This window comes from Hyaena hyaena, unplaced genomic scaffold, assembly GCF_003009895.1.
Source record: "Hyaena hyaena isolate Hyena2069 unplaced genomic scaffold, ASM300989v1 scaffold_15, whole genome shotgun sequence".
Taxonomy (NCBI): Eukaryota; Metazoa; Chordata; class Mammalia; order Carnivora; family Hyaenidae; genus Hyaena; species Hyaena hyaena.
The window spans coordinates 5,282,016-5,306,349 of NW_024080647.1; the positions used below are offsets into that span (position 1 = coordinate 5,282,016).

The 24,334-nt window shown below is 46.7% G+C and overlaps 1 protein-coding gene across 2 annotated transcripts in view; it reads left to right on the forward strand.

Moving 5' to 3' along the window:
* Positions 1-24,334, forward strand: part of DAPK2 (death associated protein kinase 2) — a 117,163-nt gene that overhangs the window by 56,888 nt on the left and 35,941 nt on the right. For both annotated transcript variants that reach the window (XM_039219664.1, XM_039219671.1), the window contains exons 3-4: positions 3,628-3,849; positions 12,745-12,883. In XM_039219664.1, coding sequence (XP_039075595.1) covers positions 3,628-3,849; positions 12,745-12,883 — 361 coding nt within the window. The remainder of the gene's footprint in view (positions 1-3,627; positions 3,850-12,744; positions 12,884-24,334) is intronic.

Sequence of the window (24,334 nt, forward strand, 5' to 3'; positions counted from 1 at the left end):
GGATGTACCTGAATGTAAACTTCCATTTATGTTTACCAAAGCCAAGGGTAATCTTCTATCTTGGTTTGGAGCTGACCCTTCAAGCAAAAGACTGTCCTGGTGGAAGAGACGACATTCCTCCCCCACCCCCCTTACTCCCCTTACTCCTTCCCTCAAATGTCAAATCAAAGAACTAAAGGAAAGGGTAATAAAAGCACAAGGAATAAATGAGTATAGTATCTTCCTCTGTCAAAGGGAGATAATCAGAGGACTGTTATAAGTCGGTATTTCTCAGCCCCAGCTACGCATCAATCACCTGGAAAGTTTTTAAAGATCTCAGTTCCCAGGCTGTAGCCCAGACCCAGAAGATTGGAATCTTTGGGGATGGGGCCCAGGCAGCCAGTTTACATTATTATTATTACATTATTACTTTACATTATTCCCTGGGTGATACCGGTGTATAGACAGTTGCTCCAAGGATTAAAAGAGTTGGTTAACTGCTTAGAACAAAGATATTCCTGTATCTGGTTATGCACTAGACTCATCAGAATGACTTTCAGAATTGAAAGTCACATATTGCACACCATTTAGATCAGTGACTTCTGTGGTGCCTCTTACTTGGCCTTCATATGAGCAGAAAACTAGTAACAGTTATAATAGCCATCATTTTTTAAGCTGACCATGGGCCAACCTTGCAGGTATTTCCAGTCATCATGATTCCCTAGTAGGGAGTCATGATTCCCAATTTATAGATGAGGAAACCGGTGCTCAGAGCAGGGAGCCACTCTCCCCAGGGGGCAGCACAAGTTTCCAGAGTCCAGGCCTGTCTGCCCTGGAAGGCTGCTTTAGCTGCCCAAAGCCTGGTAGCTGAAGGGCTAGCCTTAGTGGAATACATTCTCCCCTCTTCTCAGTAATGGCTCAGCAAGAGGGGAAAACCCATGGGTGGCTCTAGCTCTCCTGGGGCTCCCCAGGGAAGGTTGAGCAGAGGATTTCTCCCCCAGGGAGAGAGGGGAGATGAAGGGTGTTGCTTGGTATTTGGCTCTCAAAATACCTCCGTTTGGTGTGAGGAAGTTGCCTGCATATTAGGACTGACCCCCAGTCACCTCTCATTGCCACAGCAGCCCTCTCGCGCAAGGAGAAAACTCAACCAGGAAAAGCAAACACTCATTTGCCTTTTTGAGAGTTTGAGGTATTTTTAAGTCATGTGATCTAGAAAAATGCCTCCATTTCCCTCTTAAGACAAAGGTTGGGAGGTACTATTCAAGGTGATTTGAAATATTTGGCTCTGCTTTATAAAAACCTTGCACCTCCAGCTCTGTGCTCTGTAGGCTTAAATGAAATGGTGAAAATCCTTAAACTTTGGTTTCCCCATCAGTCAGCTGGAAAGAGATGCTGATGCCAGGCCCCTGAGGTGTCAGAGAAAAGAAAAGTGTGGCCATCTTGACACTGAGACTCACAGTTGACTGGGACTGGAAGCTTTGTCGGATGTTTTCTGGCTCCCACTAAGGGACCCAATGTCCCTGAGGCCCAAAGCAGCTCCAAGGGACCAGTCGTGTTAGAGATCTCCCTGTATGTGTTCACTCTGGCTGTGGGAGGCCTGGCTTCACTCCTTCAGCCCTTAGTGTGTAGACAGCCAGGAGCCAATATTCGGGGAAGACATAGCTGAAACTATATTTAAAAAACTTTTTAAAAAAACATTTATTCCTTTTTGAGAGACAGAAAGAAACAGAGCCCAAGCAGGGGTGGGGCAGAGAGAGAGGGAGACACAGAATCTGAAGCAGGCTCCAGGCTCTGAGCTGTCAGCACAGAGTGCCATGCAGGGCTCCAACTCACCAACCATGAGATCATGACCTGAGCCAAAGTCAGATGCTTAACTGACCAAGCCACCCAGGCGCCCTTGAAACTTTAGAATTAGTAGACAATGTAATATAAATCTGGCTCCACAAAGCCATCCCTGTCCAGCCTTGCCCAGCACCTAGGGCCCCCTCCTTCCCCAGAGCTCCCTCTGTACCTGTTATCTGTGCCTTTGGTCCTTGCCCCTTATTACCCTGCACAGGACCTGGCACAGACCAGACCCTTGGGCCACTAAGTGAATGGAAGGGATGGAGAGATACGGGAATATGTAGCTGGTGATATCTCTAAGGCGGTTCCAGTAGAATGCTATTTAAGTGTTGGTATATCTATTCCTTGCTTGCTCTACTTGACTTTTTTTTGTCACTTAGGTTTATTTTGAAGACTGTCTCACTGAGGATTATTCTAGGAATAGTGTGGTTCAGATGTGATGCTATTTTCTGAAGTTGAGGAAAATATCCCGAGAATTTCATTGTGTGTAACTCTTACCCCAGAGCCACTAAGACAGTACATCCTAAGTGTGGAGTATGGTGTCCCTTGTTAAGCCATTAAGCTGAACCTGAAAACTTTCTGAGTTCTGTCTTAGCAGTGGGTATTGTGGGTGAGAAAACATGGGACACTTGTGGAAATGATGGAAGGGGAATAGGAGGACCCCAGGAGGGGTGCCCACTGGGCAGTCTCCAGGCACTTAGAGCTGCCCACCCACCCTGACCGCCTGAACTGAGATGGTGAACAGAAGGCTGCTTCCCTCCCCGTGGAGTGGGCTGTCCTTGGAGCACTCAGAGAAGCCGGCTTAGGGCCACCTGCCACTGGCATGGACACCATTTCATGGTTGCTGTATTGGTCCCCAGAGTGAAGCATTTCCAGGCCCAAACCTGAAGGGCACTCAGCGTATTCTTGACTTCTGTACCTACTTAGTGGCTTTGTGGACAGTGGTCTGGGCACGTGGGTTAGCCATTAACTCTGTGATGACCTCCCACTTGTCACTTGACCTCTCCTGTCCCTCAGTTTTCTAACAGTTTACAACTCTGTGGTCCCATCAGCCCTCTCGCTATGATGAACTCCCCCTTATGGTTATTAACAGTGTGAGGCTGCCTCCAGCCACCCCCACCTCCTCCAGCATCCCACCAACCCAGCCAGCATATCCTCTGGCCTTGTCTTTACATTAAGTGCATCACTCTCATTTGCTCTGTCCCCTTACTGACGACCTGCTTTGCTCAGGTCATTGAGGTTTTATTTGTTGCGAGGAGGTTGGGAGCAAAAGTACAAACATGAGAATACAGAGATATCACAATTATAAATGGATGAATTTATACCTGTATCCAGATAAGACAGAGTCAAATTGAGTAACTGTTACCATTAACATTCTGACCATGCCAATATTTATGTTTTTCCTTGTTACTCTTTACATTACATAGTATAAGCCTCTGGACATTGTGATTTTATCTAGAGGACCCTGGACTCGGGTTCTAACTGAGACTTAAGAACAATGAGGCTACGTCATCCTGATCAAATAGGAAACTGTTCAGGGCCTCAGTGTTCACCTCTGTACACTGGGAATGACAATACGAGCATTCATTCCTACTAAAAGCAAAGGACTCCTATGAACAGAAGGGAAGTCCAGTACCTGCCCCATCTCAGTCACTGGTAACTGACAGGTGAGGATGCAGGCTGGTGACATAATTTGTCCTACCCTGGCAGGATGACTCTGAATTAGTGTGGCCTGGGAGCTGACAGCTGTTCACTTCCTTGATGGACACAGTAACACCCTGATTGTGCTGGTCTGTGTGCCCACAGCGGCCAGTTTGCCATTGTGAAGAAGTGCCGAGAGAAGAGCACGGGGCTGGAGTACGCGGCCAAATTCATCAAAAAGCGGCAGAGCCCGGCCAGCCGGCGGGGCGTGTCCCGGGAGGAGATTGAGCGGGAGGTGAGCATCCTGCGGCAGGTGCTGCACCCCAACGTCATCACGCTGCACGACGTCTTTGAGAACCGAACCGACGTGGTGCTCATCCTCGAGCTGTGAGTGGGTGTTCGGGACCCATGGGGGGGCAGGAGAGGCAGGTAGGGTGCTGGATGCTCCAGCTGCAGGTCCCCAAGAGTGGCAGCAACCAGACCTAATGAACTCGGCCCAGAGAAGATGAAGTCAATGGTGGGTGGTTTCCCTTGGTCACCACCCCCCTCGTCCTCCTGAACTTGGGCCAAAGGTGGGCGGGTTTGCTAAGCATCAAGGACAAAGGGCTAGGGTCTAGTCTGGCTTTCATTGGACCCTGGGGATAAAAGGGAGGCGATGGCTGCTCCCTGGGTCATTTCCTGGCTGGGGAGCCTGAGGGAGGATGGTGGGGGCAGGGTGGAAGAAGGTAGTAGGAGAGGCTGTCTGGGAGGGGATCTTCTCTATGAGGAGGAGAGGAACAAACATCCTTCAGGCTCTGCAAAGCCCTTCTCCAGCCCTTTCCTGGGAAAAAAATCTTCACATTTGTGCTGTTTGATGCCTTCATTATCATCATAATAGCTATTATTTAGAGAGCCCTAGTATAAGCCAACCATTTGTCAGGTGCTTCACATTTATCCTGTTCAGTCCTCACAGACTATTGAAGGAAGTGTCCTACTAACACGGAGGGGTTACTTGTTAATCACTGTATTGAGCACTTCTATTATCTTATTTAATCTTCATAAAAATCTTATCACATGGAAGCTCTTATTATCCCCATTTTACAGACAGGAACACTGAGAGGCCAGATCTCTTATAAGGCCCTATAGCCAGGAAGAGGAGGGGCTTGAGTCCACACTGCTTATGCAGACAGCTATGAGCATGAGATGAAATGGCATTATGCTGGCCAAATGGGGGAAGACGTCATAGTCTGACACCAAGACTCCAGGGATTGGCCACCTTGTGTTCCTCCTGGAGGTGTCTCCATGGAATGGGGAGACGGGGCTCTGGCAGACAACAGAGTTAGAGTTGGATTGTGGCACAAGTCACAATGGCTGTGTGCAATCAAGCAGCACGACCTGGTGTTGGGAATGTTCTGAGCCTCGTGGGCATGTATGCATCTGCTCATCGCAGAGGGGTGGTAGCATTTGTTTCAGCAGTTCCTGACTTTGTGACCTTGGGCAAGACACCTCACTCCTCTGAGCTTCAGCTCCCATCCGTAAGTGTGGCAGCCATCCCTAACCTGCCCACAAGTTGGGTGGACCAGCTGACATTTGAAGTCATTCTAATTTGAGAACTAAGCCCTCGCGTTACCAGGATGTAGATTTATGGAGCAGATGGGCATTTGCATACTCTTGCATTGATGCTTAAATTATCCATCTCACTGTTTAAATGCAGAGACTCGCCCGTGCTATTCCTTTCTCACTCCAGCGTCCCCCGTGTCTCTCCCATAGACCTCTCAGCTGGTTGGACTAGTTGGCATATGCTGCTGCCTGACTCAGCAAGCCTGGGGGCATCCCACAGGTGTGGTCGGCCATGTGGACAGCCCAAGGTGTGGCATGCCGCAGGGCTAAGGGTCAACAGTTGGTACACTGTTCCCAGCAGAGAGTGACGAGCCCACCTCCGCTGGGGAGGCTAGGCCACTGCTTTAAAAACTTTGCAGCAACTGAAAAGAAATTACATTTACAATCCTACCAGCCAAACATAGCTATTTATGTTTTTCTGTGGTTCCTCTCGGCCTTTATCTATCTGTATACAGTCATTGTACTTGCACAATTTCTTGCTCTACTTTTCCCCTTCAGCATAATTTCACAAATAGTTTTTTTTCCCTTTAACTGACTGTATCATGTTTCGTTGAATTACATTCTCCTATATCCCTATCATTGGCTATTTGGTTTTGACTTTCCAGCTTTTAACCATTACACATTTCAATGCCAGAAAACAACTTCCTTCTCATAAATTCCCACTTTTCTTTTGAATTAGTCCTTTCAGGTCAGTCCCCAGGAAGGGGATGACTAGGCTGACATTTGTAGGGCTCTTGATAGCCTCACTTTCATGGGACGATATTAGTGAACTGGTAGGACCTACAATATAGGAGCTTTTTCCAATTTGCCTGCAGCCTTGCCAGCCCTGGGCCATTTGTTCTAAAACAGGATTCATTATTTGTTCGCCTTTATAGTTATTAAATGATTCGTGGTTGTCATTTTTATTCTTATAAGATTAAAGTGTTCTATTCTTTAATTGCTGGAGAAATTGCTTGCTTCTCCTGGTTTGCAGAACCCTGGGAGTTGGGGTCTGGGATGCTCTTGAGATGTCCCTGTTTCTCTCAGCAGGGTTCATGGTCAGCAACAGTTATGTGTCCTCTTCCAGGGAGCTGTCACCATCCGTACCATCAGTTGTCACACTGGAGCTCCCAGTATGACTTGCTCGAGCTGCTGTCCTTGCTCAGTTCTGTCTATTCATAGTTTCTCTGTCACCTCTTTTATTTTCATTGTTTCACTGCTCTCGGGGTGCCTGACTATGGAGCACTGGGCATTGCTAAGGCTAGCAATGGTGCGGGAACCATGTGTGACCAGGGTGTCCCAGGGAGGACCTCCTGAGAGAGAAGGGCTTTTCATGGGCTTCTGTGTTTGGACTTGGTGACCTCTGTTGGGCTGATCAGCAGCCTGTGGCTGCCTGGTCCTCCTGGTGCCCTAGCAGGTTAGTGGGTTTACCCAATGTTTAAACAAGTGTACTAGTGCCCGCCTTGTTCAGTTGAAATTGCAGGTTTTGTGGGTGGGTCTACCCCAATCCCACTGTCCCTCTCAGCAACTGTTGTCTGGTACAGGGCTTGCTCTTGCTTTCTGCTCAAGTGACTGGTACTCAGAGGACATGCTCAGCCTTGATTTAAGTCTCTTTCAACTGTCATTACTCCATCCATGACCTCCTTAGCACCAGCTGCCTCTGGTCAGGGCTGTTGAAGGCAAGGATGGGAAGTGTTTGGTTTTCCCATATAAGTTGACTTTCGTATTGCATAAAAAATATTTTCAAAATCTCAGTAGATTAATTCATATCATATGTGGAGCTTCCTCTGGGAAATGTAAGTCAGCCCCGGGGGGGTGAGGGGGGCGGCGGGGCGTTAAGACAGGCCTCCCATCCAGGCTCTGACCTCTCTGGGGCCTCCTGGACTCCCAGCTAATGGAAAGCGATACCCGGGTGGTTGCATACCAGAGAACGGCCTGGCAGATCACCCCAAGGGGCCAGCAGTACTTCCCAGTGCTCTAAATTGAGTGCAGCTTCCTGGGCCCAAGTGGCCCTGGCAGTGTCCTTCCTGAGTCACTATCTACACAGGTCATTTCAGCACACATCCTCAAAAGCGCATCTGAAAAGCTTTTCTAGCAAGCAGACCAACCTGTGGGGAGGAAGGCGGCAAAGGTCAGCTTAGCAGGAAGGGGACTGATCCCGGAGATGCTGAGAAGAGAGCAGAACTAGACTATTGGGTTTTGCTTTCCATCTTTAAGCTGAAGAGGTTTGGGTTGTGAGAGGAGAGAAGTTTGGGAGGAAATGGGGAATGGCTCCAGGGAGGAGAAACCCTTGGGGAAAACTATGTTAGAGGAAAAATGAACAAAACCTAGAGGAGACCTGCCTGAGCATTGATGTCAGGGAGTCCAGACTTGGACGTTTACCCCAGTGAGCTTACCAGTCTCCCACCTTTCTAAGCCTCTGGGGGAGATTCTAAGGGCCCCTGTGGCTGGGATCCAAAGGAGACCATACCTCACCCAGCCTCCTGCTCAGATCACACTTTCAAACAAAATGCCTGGTTACTATCTCCTAAAGTCGTCAGCCAGCCTGGGCCTTCACATCAGTGGCATTGGGTGACAGAACACGTCCACATTATCATGAGATTCTTTTACACTTATGCAGCATTCTATTTAAGGTAGGAAGGGTAGGGTGTGCCCGAGGCCACAGCCTCACAGGACCGAGCGGGGGCTGGAAGTACAGAAAACAAGGGCCAGGCTGGGTCCTGTGTTTCAGAGGGGGCCCTGTGGATTTGAGCAGGTCTGGACTGGTCTCTTGCAGATGCCAAGGCTTCACTTTTATATGATATAGAATATTCTATCTCATGTTGATATTTTAATGTTTTCTTTTCCTTTGTTCTTTTATCCACCCACCTTCTACTGAATGTCTTTGTTTCACAAGGTGCTGTGGACGCAAAGATAACCTAGCTGGGGAGAGAGACAGACAGGTAACAATACCCTGTGTGATGAGGGCTCAAATGCAGCTCAGCAGAGATGTCAGAGGACTGCCCAGTACTTGCGGTGGCTTTGAGCGCCCCTTTTGTCACCCACTCAAACTTTATAATATGGAGACAATGTGGTGAGGAGAACACACAATGGACTAGGGCCGAGAAGATCTGGCTGTAAATCCTGGTTCTATGACTTACTCTGTGACCCTGGGCAAGTCACTTTGCTCTCTTGGGGCCTCAGTTTCCTCATTTGTAAGGTCAGGACAGAAGTGCCATCTACCCTCTGGGTGGATATGAGTCTCAAGTGAGAGAATGCTTGGGAAAGCCCATTGCGCCGGCGGCCAACTCAAACTCGGAATCAAGCACCCTTCTGCCACTGCTGCACCTCATGACAGTATGGTGCGTGGTATTTACTTCTGGGACTTCATCGAGGGTCTCATAGCACGTGTCCAACTCTACAGCAAGATCCTCCCCTCCCAGGGCTTTTTCCTCATTCCTGTTTTGCAAGAAGAAAAGCTAGGCCTTGGGACTCATGTGCCGCACCCCAAGGGGAGGGGTGGGTCTGTGTTAGGGAAGGATTGGGACTACCATCATGGCCCTTTGGCCTGGTTCTGCAGAGCAGACCAGAAGAGTCTGCAGAGTTACTCTTTAGCATCTGCGAGGAGTTCAGGTTCCAGCACCTGCCCAGGTGGGGGTGAGGCAGAGGATGGCCTCACGCATGAGGCACATGGAAAAATAGTGCACAAGGCTCATCCCCAGCACCAAGGCAGACACTTTCGACGGCACCCAGCTGACTGAGTAGAGGGGCACTGTGGTTCTTGCAGACAATATGCCCCCCTGCGCCATCTCACCTCACTCTCTTCACCCCTTTACCACCACCCCGCCCCACTGTCTCTAAATATTTACTCAGCATCTATCACAATGCTGAGTGGTCGACACTAGCCATGAGGATGAGTATCTGATTTCCAGCTCCTGCCCTTGAGACGCTCACACCCCAGCAGGAACAGAGGCTCCTGGCATTTGTCTGTCTACTAAAGGGAGACATTTTCAACCCCATTTGACAGGGGCAGAACCAGTGTGCCAGCAGGTCTGCAGCTCCCCTCCAAAGCTGTCCAGCGCCACATACATGCCTTTTGCTTGCCCCCACCTCTGTGCCTTTGCAGAGAGATGCCTGCCTGTCACACCTGTATCATCCCCTTGCTCCCTGCTTCCAGACCCTACCCAAGCCTCGCTGCATTCTCAGCACCTTCTGTCACCACTTAAGCCCGTACTAACCATGTGTGATAAGCAAATAATAACATCACGGCAGAAGTCCCTGCTGATGGGACGCGGTCAGATGCCGGTCACTGTGCTGAGTGCCTTCCTTAAGGCACCAACTCGCTTGCTCTTTAGAGCAAGGTGAACAGGTAGACATTCCCATTACCACCTGCTCCTGAGAGACCTTGCTGAGAGAGTTATGGCAGCTCATCTCCAGTCACACATTAGTCTGAGAAGACAGTGTTGGACTGTGGCTGGGGCCTGGACGTGGCCTTGACTGCATGCTCCCTTACTAGGAGAACTTGCATGGCTACTTCCCCTCCTATGGGCCTTGATTTTCTATCTGTTATGGAAGAACTTCCAGGTGATGATGGTCATTATGTGGGAGGGCAGCTGAGGCGATCATGAAGTCTTCCCCTAGAACTTTCCTGTTGATTTATTATAGTGGATTTCAAACATATGCAAAAGGAGAGAGAATAATGCAAGGCAGCCTCCTAGGCCCATCATCCAGCTTCAACTTATCAACATTTTGCCAATCTTGTTTTATAGAAAACTTCTACTCTCCCACCTGCCCCCACTTAAACTGTTTGTTTGCTTGCTGGAATATTTTAAAGCAAATCTCAGAGACCATGTCACTGGACATATAAATACTCTAGTGTGCATCTCTAACTGATGATAGTTTTTAAAAACATGGCCATCATGTATTCATTACACCTGACAGAATCATCCAGCCAGGCCTCAGGACCACCAAGGCTGTCTATACTTCAGTCTGGAGTGATATTTTCTGATAGACCCAAAGATATCTTTTTTTTTTTTTTAAGTTTATTTATTTATTTTATGAGAAAGTGGGGAAGGATGAGAGAAGGAGAGAGAGAATCCCAGGCAGGCTTCATGCTGTCAGCACATAGCCTGACGTGGGGCTTGAACCCACTAACCATGAGATCATGACCTGAGTTGAAATCAAGGGTTGAATGCTCAACCGACTGAGCCACCCAGGTCCCCCAACCGAAAGATACCTTTCACAGTTGTTTTATTTGAATTAGCATCCAGATGAGGTCCACATACTGCATCTGGTTCTTCTGCCTCTTCTGTCTCATTTCTCCTTTAGCTGTTCTCCTTCCCCTTCTTTTTTGATGCCATTGATTTGTTGGAAAAACCAGGTCATTTGTCCCATTGATTGTCTCACAGTCTGGATTTGACTTATTCCTTCCTCATGCTGTTAGTTAACTTCTTCCTCTATGTCTTGTGTTTCCTGTAAACTAATAGATCTAAATGAGATACCCTCTATATTGGCATTGTTCAATAGAAACATAATATGAACCATATATTCAATTTTAGATCCTTTTTAAAAAAATTTTTTTAATGTTTATTTTTGAGACAGAGAGACAGAGTGTAAGTGGGGGAGGGGCAGAGAGCGAAGGAGACACAGAATCTGAAACAGGCCTCAGGCTCTGAGCTATCAGCACAGAGCCCAATGTGGGGTTCGAACCCACCAACCATGAGATCATGACCTGAGCTGAAGTCGGATGCTTAACCTACTGAGCCACCCAGGCACCCCAATTTTAGATTTTCTAGTAGCTGCATTGAATAAGAAGTGAGAAGAAATAGGTGAATTAATTTTAATATTTTTATTCAATCCAATATATACAAAACATTATTATTTTAACATGTAACCAATATAAAATCATTAATGAGATATTTTACATTCTTTTTTCCATATTCCATCTTCAAAACCCAATGTGTATCTTACACTTATAGCACATTTAGTTCATGCTCAATGCAGTGGTTAGAGTGAAATACAATCCTATCAAAATAACAAAGCTGTGTTTACAGGAAAATATTTCACACCATTTCAGTTTTTGAATTAAAATGACTTCAAGTGTGATAAAATTTAAAATTCAATTCCTGGTTGCACTAGCTGTATTTCAAATGCTCAGTAGCCACGTGTGACTAGTGGCTGCTCTATTGGACGGTGTTCAGAGAGGACATTTCCATCACTGCAGAAAGTTCTGTTGAGGAGCACTAAGCAAGAGGCTTAAGCAGATATAGGTGTGCAACACTTCATAGGTGTTGCTGTGTACTTCCTGTTGCACCACATCATGTCCAGTTGTTCTGTTTCTCAGGATGCTGAGATTGATTAGTGGGTCCATGGGTGCATCTGGGCATTTTTAAAGAAAGGAGAAAAGGAAATTTTGCTGCTGTTTAGGACGAACTAGATGGCAGGGAGTGAGTGATTCCCAAAAGTGGGACAGAGGCCAGTCTGGCCATAGAATCATCCTCTGAGGACACTCAGTATGATATAGTGGTTGAAAGTCATTCTTCCTGGGTTTGAATCCTGACTGCCACTTGCTAGCTCCATGACCTGGGGCAAGTCACTTAACCTCATGGAGCCTCTGTTCATTAAACTGTGAAATAGGAAAATACTGGTACTTAGCTCATAAGGTATCGTGATGGTTAAATGAGTTAATGTGCATAAAGCACACATTATGCACAGAGTAAGTATTCAACAAATATTAATTGCTAATAATATGTCATAGTTGTAAAAATATGGGTTCCAAAGCTTTGGGGCTAGAGAATCTGATTTGGTAGGGTCTGTGGTAGGACCTGAGATCTGCATTTTCTCCAGGTGATCTTGAGTTCTTGGACCCCCTTGGCCCAGATCCCTTCCCAAGATTTTTCCCTGGGATGACCCTTGGCTCTGACCCAGCCCCTGAGAAGCACATCCTGGCTGAATACCTCAGCGTCTGTCAGAGGACAGACAAGCCCGGTAGGGTTGCCAGATTCAGCAAATAAAAATCCCGTATTTTACCTGGCAACCCTAAATCCCTCATCCAGATAAAACTGCAAACTAGTATTTATAGGAGAGGTGGTTCTGCTCTGTGGGTCTCCATTCCTGCCATATCTACCATAAGGTGCAAAAGTGTGGAGAATGAGGACAAAAGCAGAATTTTGGGGCTTTTAGATAAGTCTCTACATTTCAGTTAGGGACCATGCCTAGATTCTCTTGAGCTCTGAAGAGGCCATCTTTTATAAAGTCCAAGAAAGTGCTCTAGGAGCCATCTTACTCCATCTGCTCATTTTGCAGATAGGGAAACTGAGGTCTGCCTGGAGAGGAGGATATGATTTGTCCAAGGTCAATGGCAGGGCTGGACTGGAACCTAGGTGTCCAGCTTTTGGCCCAACATATGTTCTTTGTCATACCACAGTATTTGTTTCTGTCCTCTGCCACCTCAGTCATGGGGGCCAGGGAGTGGTAGCAGCCGGGGTAACCAGAGGCCCTTCTGGTAATGCCTTAAGAACCAAGGCTCCTACCCTTGGTATCCAAAGGAAAGAACACAAGTGAATAGAAGCAAAGTCAGTCCCTGGTGCTGGCTGGACAAAGCCATACATCCTACCATACATCCAGGTGGTGGGGGTCAGGTTCAGGAGCTGCACCCTTTGGCCTGGCTTCCTGACACCTAGGTCTGAATGGGCCTGGGCCCCACCCCACACCGGTGTCTTGCAGAGTGTCGGGAGGAGAGCTCTTCGACTTCCTGGCCCAGAAGGAGTCGCTGAGTGAGGAGGAGGCGACCAGCTTCATCAAGCAGATCCTGGACGGTGTGAACTACCTTCATGCCAAGAAAATTGCTCACTTTGATCTCAAGGTCAGTGAGGGGGTGAGGGAGGAGAGTAATTTTAGGAAGAACAAGCCCAGTCCCTATTGATGTCACTGCCAGAAAAGGCTCAGTGCCTGTTTGGCCCTCCTGCCTTCTCTGGCTGTGGAAAACTCCGAGCTCCTAGGAAAGAAATGATTCCATATAAAGTATCCCTCTCCTCACTTTCATTTCACATATCAGGCTTTCTTCACATAGGGACTGACTACAAGAAGCTTCTTGCTCAGACCACAGGCACCTCATCTCTCTCAGGGAGCAGGTGGGGTATAGTTTTTAAATACTAGACCAACAACAGGAAACTTGAAACCAAACACATTTCACAAGACCGGACTCTTCGGTAACCAAGAACTAACTCATGCGAAGGCAGAAGTAGAAACGTTCAGGCAAGGACTGCTGAGGTTGGCTGGCTCTCTGGGCCCCAACGGCACAGCCTCCAGCAGCCTTGGCCCAGAGGTCATCAGCCTTGGAGCCCAGAGGCCACTGGCTGCTCTCCCTGTTCCCATCCCCTGCTGCGGCCACAAAACTGCTCCCAGTGGCCACTGATCATCTGTGGTCCACTGATCATTTGTGGTAACTGGTATTCAGGGTCAAGAAAGTTCACTCTGACCACATAGGACCTCATAAAGCAAGAGTGTGGTCAAGTAGAAGGATCAGTTCCCGTAGTAACTAAGCCAGTTTAGTAGGCTGATGAGCCTTTACAGACACCCAAAGCTTAAAGATCCTCTAACCTGTGATCAGAGGGACCTATTTACTGGAGTAAAGACCCACTCACTTTTCTGTCCAGAAATTCCTGTTGTGTTTCAAACATTGTACCAGGCGCCTAGGTATTGCTACAGATACAAAAATCAACTGAGGCCCTGTTTGGGCTTAGTTCCTCTTTTCTAGGAAACTTCATACAGGAGACAGAAAAGAAAGATCAACAACTCTGCTGCGATAGAAGGAAGTGTAGAGGAGCTGGGGAGCTCAAAGGAGAGGGCATCTAAGTCAGACTGCAGTATCTGAGAGGGCTTCCTGGAAGAGGTGATATTTGAGTTGAATTTTGAAGAACCGACAGGGGTTATCAAAGGAGAAGTGTCTTCCAATGAAGAGAGACTAGCAGCACACACAGTCCTGAAATAGCACAATGCGTTCAGGGAAGTACAGGCAGAGGGTGAATGTTCCAAATGGCTGAAGAATAAACCAGGAGGAGAGCAGGAGGCAGACACAAGGGCTTGAGAGCAAAGCCAAAGAGACTGAACTTTACCCTGAGGGATACAGGGATCAGGTGATCAGGGAGATGTGTGTTTTGGAAAAACCCTCTGGCTGGAAGGATGGATAGAATGGGGAACACCTGGAGGCTGGCGGGGGCTGGGGCGGGGGATGCCATCTGGGAAGCTAGTGCAGTAATCCAGATGAGACGTGGCAAGTGCCAAACTAATATATGGAGGAGACAGATTGAAGACCTATTACAGAGATTGATCTGAGGATTGATTAGGGGCCTAATTAGCTGTGGGGGAATGAGGAAGAGGGCAGAGTTCAGGATGATACCCAAGTTCTGGCTGGGGGGGGGACTGGCCCAGAGAGTGCATAGTGTGCCTATGGTCCCACAGTGACTGCATCAGGCAATGGGCTCAGTTCTTGCCATGAACTCCCACCCTAGCTCTTACCCTGCCCTGTGGGGTGACCTGCCATGATTACCCCAGTGGGGTCCTCACTCCTGATGCTGATTGTCGCAGTATTTTGAATTCCCCCTGCAGAAGACACCTTGCAGAGTTTTACACAAGGATCAGAGGTAAAACTTGGAGTCACCGAGGAGAGTGTGGTCTGAGGGGCACTTTGGACCTCAGAGCGGTAGTACGCCAAACAAGCAACAGTCTACCTGGACTGCATTTGCGTCTCCTTCCTGGCGGTACTTTGGACAATTAACTTACTGTTTTCTGTGTCTTTACTGGCTCCAGGAGATCGGCCTCAAAATGGGCTCCTTTGTCTTTTCTCTACAGGGTCTGGTAGAGATAGGAGGAGTTGTAATCCCGAAGGTGCCATGACTAAAGCAGGTCCATGCTGTTTAGTTTGCTTGTGTGGCTGCTCGCTGTGATGTGGGGAGTGCTGTCTTGGAGGTGGCCAGGTTGGGGTTTCATCTTCATCCTGCCATGTACCCGGATACAACTGAGGCTCAGTCTTTCGGCTTCAGTGCAAATAATAATCCATACCTGGTGCAGTTGTTGTTAAGGGTTAAAGAGAAGCAGCATTATGTGCTGAGTACCAGATAGTGCTCTGTAATAGTACCTACTATTGTTATTTCCCCTCCTAGAAGAGAGGAAAAGAAAACACAACTCTTGTTACAGTATGTTGGGCACCCAACCTAGAAGAACAATCCTGCTAGTGCAATTCTCGATTGGCCAACAGAGAGCTGAGACTGGATGCTGCTGGGGCAGGTCTGGCTCTTGGGCTCAGTCTGGATGCTTTCCATGACCTGAAGATGGTCCCTGGGTTTCCCCTGGATGTGTGTAGGGTGGTTCTGCTAACCCCCATCTCGGCATCCTATTCTTAGAGTTGTGCATGCTCTGAGCCTTCTGACCCTCCCTCCCCATCTGTGGGTCCCTTGGCCCAGGCTCAGCTGAGCAACTGCAGGAAGTGATGAGTAGCCGGATTACCTCATGTTTGGGTAGACGCTTCCTGGAGCCAGAATGTGGGTAGGCATGCCCCTGTCTGGAACTTTCCACCAGCTAGAGGGGGTCATGTAGAAAGTCCAGCTGGTAGCTCAGAGGGGACTTCTTGGTTCTATGTTATTTCCGACCACATAGAATTCATTTTATGTGGATACAGTTTTCTTCCTGATTTGCATTCTCTGTGAGGTGCCTCTGCTTTTCTCAACTCTTATATTCTGTTACTCCTTACCAAGTGAGTCAGGCTGGCCTTGCTGCCCCCTGAACACAGCCACCATGTTGTCTCCATGCTCCTACCATGACCTGTTCCCCATGCTCACCTTGCAGGAGCAGCTGATGGAGGATGGTCAGCTCTCACCTGTCTTTAGAATATTAACTTCTCCTGGGACCCTCCTATGATAAGCTCCTCCTATGTTCAGTCACTGTGTTAGAGAGGTGAAGCCCTGTCTCTGCTTAAGACATGCTCCCAGCCTTGTGGCAGAAAGCAGATAAATGGACAAATTAATGTAAGATCAGTAGTCTTGGTAAAAACAAATCATGGCATGCTGTTGCCCAGAAATCTATGATTGCCATCATTCAGCATGGCATTCAGACCTTTCTTACACTTGCTTAGCCCTGATTCTGGTCTCAACCACCTTTCCCCACTCCAAAACATTAGCCCCAGGCAACAAGATGATAGATACATGTTCTGGCCTCTCTCCGTCTCTGTTCACACTGTTCCCATCCCGGAAGCTGTTATTCTTCCTTTCTCTCTCCATGGACTTCCTTCCTGCTCATCCTTCTAGGCCCAGCAGACACATAATTTCCTCTAGGAAGCCTTTCCCTTCCCTACTACCTCCCAATGCATAACTAAGAAGGAACTTGCCTTTATGCTTCTGTTGCCGTTTGTACAGTCTTCTGCTGTGAGTGTCTATGGCTGTCAGTCACTTTCTGCTGCTTGTATCTAGTACTGTGCTTGCCACATGACAAGATAGTGTTGGGGCGCCTGGGTGGCTTAGTCGGTTAAGCGTCCGACTTTCGCTTAGGTCATGATCTCGCGGTTCGTGGGTTCGAGCCCCGCGTCGGGCCCTGTGCTGACTGCCAGCTCGGAGCCTAGAGCCTGTTTCAGTCTGTGACTCCCTCTCTCTCTGGCCCTCCCCTGCTCACGCTGTCTCTCTCTCTCTCCTAGAAATAAATAAAACATTAAAAAAAAAAATTAAAAAAAAAAAGATAGTGTTGAATGAATGAGTAAATGAATGAATGAATATCTTACTAAGACCAAATGCATGCATGGGATGGCAAAGGCCTTTTCATGTCACCTGGAAAATGCAAAAGAGTTTGCAGGCAGATGTCAGTGCAATGATGTGAACATTTATTAGGGGAGTATAGTATGCCCAGGAGTAGAGTGACAAACATCAATGTGATATGGTACCAGCCTTCCACGGGCCCACTGTCTATTAGGAGATGGCCACAGTGAGACTTGGCGGGGAGACCACCTGATGTGAAAGCTAACATGACTCTTGCCAACAAATGCCCATTTCCAATGGGTAAGCGTCCTGCCTCAGCAGAGGGAATACCAGGCCAGTGTGTGCTGTAAGTTCACCACAGAAAGGCCCTTTGATGTGGGCAGGTAGGGATGGTAAAGGTAGATGATGTTGCCCTGCATTTATATGGATGGAAGGGACACTGGGGCTGCCTGCCCTTCAGTACCAGGGAGCACCCAATGTGCCTTCAGACATGCCTTTTGCAGGATGGATTCCCAGGAAATGGGGGTCAGTTCCACCTAGGAACCTTACCCTGGTATGTGATCCCAACACAATTAAAGGCCTTGTTGAGGGTGGTTTTGTATGGTTTTTGTGTGTATTTTGTATTTGGGAATTTCCCTTCTGAGTATGGGTGTGTCTCTACACTCTGACCCAACTTGAGGATTCAAAAATAGATTGTAGACCTTGGGTCTGACTAGTATTTTAAGCAACAAAACAAGTCATGAGGATTGAATACAATTATATGCAAGCCAGGAACACTTATGGGGCTTTTTAGTTTATATAAATAGTAGAAAGGAAGAGTGAATTTCTGAACAAGGACTCAAAAAATCCAAATTCCTCTATGCCCTGATCATCCTTTGAGCTGTTTTTATGTTCATGACGTGAGGGGGTTTGCTTGTCTAGCTTTCATAGGGAATGATATCAATAATACTATAAATGTACATGGCACTTTCTATAATACAGCATGCTTACACATTTGTTCTCTCATTTGACCCTCATGGCACCCATCGAGGTATAGGTATTGTCACCTTTTTACATGCAAGGCAATTGAGATTCAGAGAGGTTAAGTAACTTGTCCAATATCACACAGGTTTGGGTTTTTTTTAAGTTTTTTTTTTTACTTCTTTAGAGAGAGAGAGAGAGAGACAGTGGGCATGAGTGGGGAGGGGCAGAGACAGAGAGGGAAAGAGAGAATCTCCAGCAAGCTCTGCATCGTCAGCACAGAGCTGGATGCGGAGCCCCATCTCACAACTCTGAGATCATGACCTGAGCCCACTGAGATCATGACCTGAGCCCAAATCAAGAGTTGGGTGCTCATCTGACTGAGTCACCCAGGTACTCCAAGATCACATAAGTATTAAATGACAGAGCTGGGGCTTGAACTTAGCCAGTGAGGAAACGCTAAGCGAAGCTGGGTGTTACCAGCTTTTCAGTCACCAAATTCTGACAATGCAGACTTCTTACTTCCTTGGTCCATGCCTCTTACATTTAATTACTCCAAAGGTCTGAACTGTGTCCTACATTTATCCTTCATACAGTTAATTTCTCATCTGGTTACATTGTTTTTTCTTTCTAATATCCTCATATTTTTTAAGTGTATATTTTATTAATTGCTATAAAATGTACACACATTTGAAAGGAGAACTTCTAAGAATGAGACTGTTTCTATACTACAACCTGGTGGCATGAAGTGAAGGTAAGACATGGCAGAGATTTAACTGTCAGGATAGGATAGGGAGAGATAGTGAAGGTACAGGCCAGACCAAAGAGTCTGTATAGACAGTCACAGCATCGAAGGCTTTTACCCTCAAATGTTTTTATTATGAAAACATTTCAAAACATTTAAGGAAATTGGAAGAATACAGGGGACACCATTATACCTTCCCCCTAGATTCAACATGTGGCCACATTTGCTTTACCTCTTTCTCTTGTTAAAAAAGAAAAGAGAGGGGCGCCTGGGTGGCTTAGTCGGTTAAGCGTCCGACTTTCGCTTAGGTCATGATCTCGCTGTTCGTGGCTTTGAGCCCCGCGTCGGGCTCTGTGCTGACTGCCAGCTCAGAGCCTGGAGCCTGTTTCAGAGTCTGTGACTCCCTCTCTCTCTGACCCTCCCCTGCTCATGCTGTCTCTCTCTCTCCTAGAAATAAATAAAAATATTTAAAAAAAAAAAGTTAAAAAAAAAAAAAGAAAAGAGAAAAAGGGGTGCCTGGGTGGCTCAGTTCGTTAAGTGGCTGACTTTGGCTCAGGTGATGATCTCGCAGTTCGTGGGTTTGAGCCCTGCATCAGGCTCTGTGCTGACATCTTGGAGCCTGGAAACTGCTTCAGATTCTGTGTCTCCCTCTCTCCCTGCCCCTCCCCCACTCCTGCACTGTCTCTCCTTCTCTCTCTCTCAAAATTAAAGAAACATTTAAACAATTTTAAAAACACAAATAAAAAAGGAAAAAATATTTTTACTTATATAAAAGTTTTTATATCTGTATATCTACACACAGACACATACACATGTGTATATATTGTATATACATACATATGACTTTTAGAATTAAAAATATTTTAAATAATTAAAATAAAAAATATATATGTGATTTTAAAAATTTTTGGAATAATTTGAGAGGAGATTATAACCATCCTGACACTTAATGCTTGGCACTTCTATAGGCTGACTGTAAGCTGACTATGGTCAGTCTCCTACCGCCCACAATACCATTATCACACTTAAGAAAATTAATAAGAATTGGTGGAAGATATTTAATGGGTGGATAAACAAGATTCTATTTCTGATTTTGAAAGAAAATTCTGGCAGTGTATAGAGAGTATGCCAGTTGGAGGTAATGATAAGAATGTGGGAAAGGGATGACCCAAAGATACCCATTAGCATTAAATTTTTATTTAAATCCAAGCTAGTTAACATATAATGTAATAATGATTTCAGGAATAGAATTGAGTAATTAATCATTTATATATAACATCCAGTGCTCATCACAAGTGCCCTCCTTAATGCCCCTTGCCTGGTTAGCCCATCCCCTAACCCAACACCCCTCCAGCAACCCTCAGTTTGTTCTCTGTATTTAAGAGCATTTTTAAGATGAAGGATGATCTTTTATGCTACTATAAAAAGTAATAACTCATAAAAAATGTAGAAACTTACAAGGAAGCTACCCACAGATTTTCCATTCCAAAACAACCATTATTAACACTTGGTGTGTTTTCTTCAGCTTTTTATGAATGGGGTGTAAGTGCACACACACGTGTGTGTGTGTGTGTGTGTGTGTGTGTGTGTGTGTGTTAGGTACTTGTAACTATACTGTTTTTACAATGTTCTCTTGTGCTTTTTATTTTTAATTTTACATATTAACCTGAGTAGCCCACATGTGCTCTAAAGTATTTTACTTTGCTGTAGAAAGTACAAGACTTTTATACAAGCCTTTTCTGATTTCCTTACCCTCTTGGTGTGTTCTGAGGGGTGGACCCTGCTTCCTGTTCCTCAGATGCAAAGTTTAGCTTGTGCCTCTTTATCTTGGACCCATGCATCAGACTGTGAGCCCGGAGCCCTAGAAATACATGCTGGCTGCTTTCTCAACTACTGCAAGGCCACCCTAGGGCAGCTTGAGACGTGAACCTCAGAATGCTGAACTTCTAAATAGTGGTGGCAAGGAACAAAATGTGCCAAAAAGTAGGCTATAGAGAGCCAGCATTCAAAGAGTTGAAATATAGATGCTTTGAAATGGGAAGCATTAAACCAACCAGATGACTCTTACAAGATACAGCAGGAGGCCACGTGGTGAAGTAGAAAGAGGAGAGGATTGGGGGTTGAGCCTGCATTTGAGTCTTAACCTTTGCTGTGTGACATGCGGTGGGGGGGGGGGGGGGGGGGCGCCTCTCTGACGTTTTCTGGCCTTGAAAATGGAGATAGTATTGGCTCTTCTTCCTGTCCCACAGGGGTGGAGCGAGGGAGCAGGGGGGTGTCAGTATTAATGAGAGGGCCTGCAAATTCTAATACTGCCTGCTAGTACTGGTTGTCAGTTTTAAGTGGACTTATTAGGCCACGTTTCTCCCTATTCCTCTCTTTCCTCCAAAGGGATTCAGAGCGGAGGTGGGCATAGAAACATCCAAAGGGGGGAATGAGTAAGGTAGCACTTTCAGCCAGCAGGCCGGGAAGATTCTGGGGGTGTAGGGACTGATATGGGTTGGCATAGATACAGTGATCCCCATTTTACAGATGAGGAAACTAGAAAATGCAAGGCCCTCCTCCCCTTTTGTCCTCACTGCCTTTGCATTCACTGTTAGGTACTTAGAGGCCTCCTGGGGCTCCTGGACGCTCATGCCCTCCACTCGGGTCCCCTCAGGCCTGGCCTCCAGTGAAGTATCATGTGTTCAAACAGTTACTTCTAGCTTCCATTCACAGCTCCACTGTCAGTCCTCTCACCGACTCTGATCTCAGTAGGAGCGAAAAAAATCTGATTCTGGAAGTAGTGAAGGTAGTAGAAAGAAAAGGGATCTTAGCACTAAGAAGACCTGGGCTTGAATTTTTTTTTTAAGTTTATTTATTTTGAGGAAGAGAGAGAGAGAATGCAGGAGGGGCAAAGAGAAAAGGAGAGAGAGAATCTCAAGCAGGCCCTGCACTGTCAGCGCAGGGCCCGATGCAGGGCTTGAACTCACAAACCATGAGATCATAACCTCACCCCAAACCAAGAGTCTGATGCTTAACTGACTGAGCCACCCAGGAGCCCCATCCTGGGCTTACATTATAAACCCGGCTTCACAACTTAGTTGTGTGGCCTCGGATAAGTTACGTAACCTCTCTGTTTCTGAGTTCCTCATCTAGAAAACACAGGCAGTACCCTCCATGTGTGGGGTTCTGTGCAGTGGTATTCTGGGAACAGACAGATCTCCAGAAAACATGTGTATGCACACACACACACACACACACACACACACACACACAGATTTATCATGAATTTTATGATACAAAGGTTTACAACACAACTTACAAACAGCAAAGGAAATAATACTTTTTATTGTAAGTTCCACAGAGCAAGTTTTTTCTCATAGAACGTTTTCTTCCATTTTTGCCAAACCCTTGTATCCATACCCAATCTATGGCTGCAACTGACCCCTGAGCATAGTTCTGACAAGAACGTTGGTTCATATTTTTGTCTACATTAACAAGTGAGATAAAAACCAAACAATGAAGGCATGTGTTGGAACTTAACTCATTTGCCAATGACACGAATGATGTCTTTGCTGAACTGGATAATAGTTTCTGAATATGAAAAAAAAAAGTCCTCTGTTTCTGTGCTATTCACAGTAATGGCTACAGACATGGCACCCTTTTAAGTTTAATCTGCATTATTAAGTGGGTCTTCTCCAGCACTTCTTAAGTCTAGAATCAAGAAGACCACAAACCAGTTCCTGATCTGGAGTGTCAGCCAGTTTTCAGTTCCCATGGTATCAGGACACCCACCATGGCCAATTTCAAGGATCCAGCGCGCTGCTGACCAGAGTTTGGAAGAGGGGATCAGTGGTACACCATTAATTAGTATTTCCCCAACACAGAGATAGAGGGCAGAAACCACCTCAAGAGCATCGAGAATACTAAAATATAATTTAAAAAACTAGAAAGCAGTGAGTTTTAAGCATTATTTTTAAGATAATCTATTTTAACTATAAGTTTATATCATTTAATTTGAATGTTAAAATAATATGGTTACATAGCTGTTTTTAACAACCGGCTCACAAAATTCCTTCCAATTTAACAATTGGCTGTCATGAGCCGGTTAGGCACCCCTAGCATCCCCCCAGCCCCCGGCGGGGGGGGGTCTCAGAGACTTTGCAGGTGAAAGCATTTTGTAGACAGGTTAATGCTCTATGCAGGCTGACTGTTGTCAGGGGTGTAGTAATAACGGCAACCAACGTTTACTGAGCACCTTGGAAACACGCAGTCTCTTCTCTGAGTGCTGTGCATGTGTTCACTTGTTTTATGCATACAGCCACGCTGTGAGGGAGGTTCTGGGTCATGCCCATTTTATAGAAAGAGGAGGTTGCTCGAGGACTCCTTGAGCTTTATTGTTTTTTTTTTGTGTTTTTTTTTTGTTTTTTTTTATTTCTAGGAAAGAGAGAGAGAGAGAGCGTGAGCAGGGGAGGGTCAGAGAGAGAGGGAGTCACAGACTGAAACAGGCTCCAGGCTCTGAGCTGGCAGTCAGCACAGAGCCCGACGCGGGGCCGGAACCCACGAACCGCGAGATCATGATCTAAGCGAAAATCGGATGCTTAACCAACTAAGCCTCCCTAGGCGCCCCAACCTTGAGCTTTATTGTGTCTCTCCAGAACCTCTTAACATATTAATATTCCCATTTTGCAGATGAGGAGGGGTAACTGACTTGGCCAGGGTAACACAGCTAGCACGGGGCAGAGTGGGATTCAGACCTAGGTCTGTCAGATGACCGGGCTCTCTTCGGCACTGGTTTCCTAAATGTGACACTGTCTGCTTTTGACTTGCTTGGAGAGCTTGCTTTACAAAACCAAAACTAGAACTTCACTCCTGGTGAGTTGATTTCTGTCGGTTTGATATTTTTTGCACAGTCCCAAGAGGATTACAGTGGGCAACTAGCTCAGATGAGGACCCCCAAAGCACAGCTTGAGAGCTCAGAATGTCTTGATCCAAGCCTAGGTTCCTCACTGGTTAGATGAGGCGCCAGTCATCACCAGCTTGGTGGCTGTGAGGATCCAATAAGGTGATGTGCAGGGAAAGCTCACCATTAACGCTAGTTGGGCACAGACCAACATTGCCGATTGGCCCAAAGCCAAAAGCTAGTATTCCTTGAAAGTGACTTTTTATTTCTGTCCATGCCGCAAGAGCTTAGAGACAGAACAGGTAGGTAGAGTAGGTTTTCTCTTCTGCTTTACTGGGCAGGGCAGTGGGAGGTCAGAACCATGTAGCAGCCTTCCCCAGAGGAGGAGGCCATGAGCGAGTGGCCAGAAGCTGTGGCCTAACAAATCCAAGTGCAACCGAGTTAGGGCCCTTCCCTGAGCCAAAGCTGTGGGTTTTCTGGGAAAAACATGGAGCTGGGACAGGAAGCTGCTGAGACACCAGAGCCAAGCTGGACATGTCCACTTTGCCAGCAGGCAGGGGTGACCCCAGCAGGCACTCTTGCATCAACTAGAGGAAGGGAGGGGACATGGGAGAAGGAAGAGCACACAGGATCTGGAGTCAGCCAGAACTTGAACCCTAGTTGCACTACTTATTAATGTGGCACCTTGGGAAAGCATTTAACGTCTCTGAGCCTCAGTTTCTTCATCTGTAAAATGGGGGTGATGATGGTACCTACCTCAGAGAGTGAGAATCAAATAAGTATGAATGCTTTGTAAACTAAATGCTATAGTTTGTGCTATCCTGAAACGTCAGGCTGGGTGCTTTGAGGAACACAGAAAGAGCATGAGAAGCAGGCCTGCTCTTGGCAAGTGTGCAATCTTGTTGGCAAGGCAGAACTGACACGCAGGCTCTTGGCAGTGGTTGGTACTGCAGGGCGAGGTTGCTGCACAAGTGTGGAGCCAGG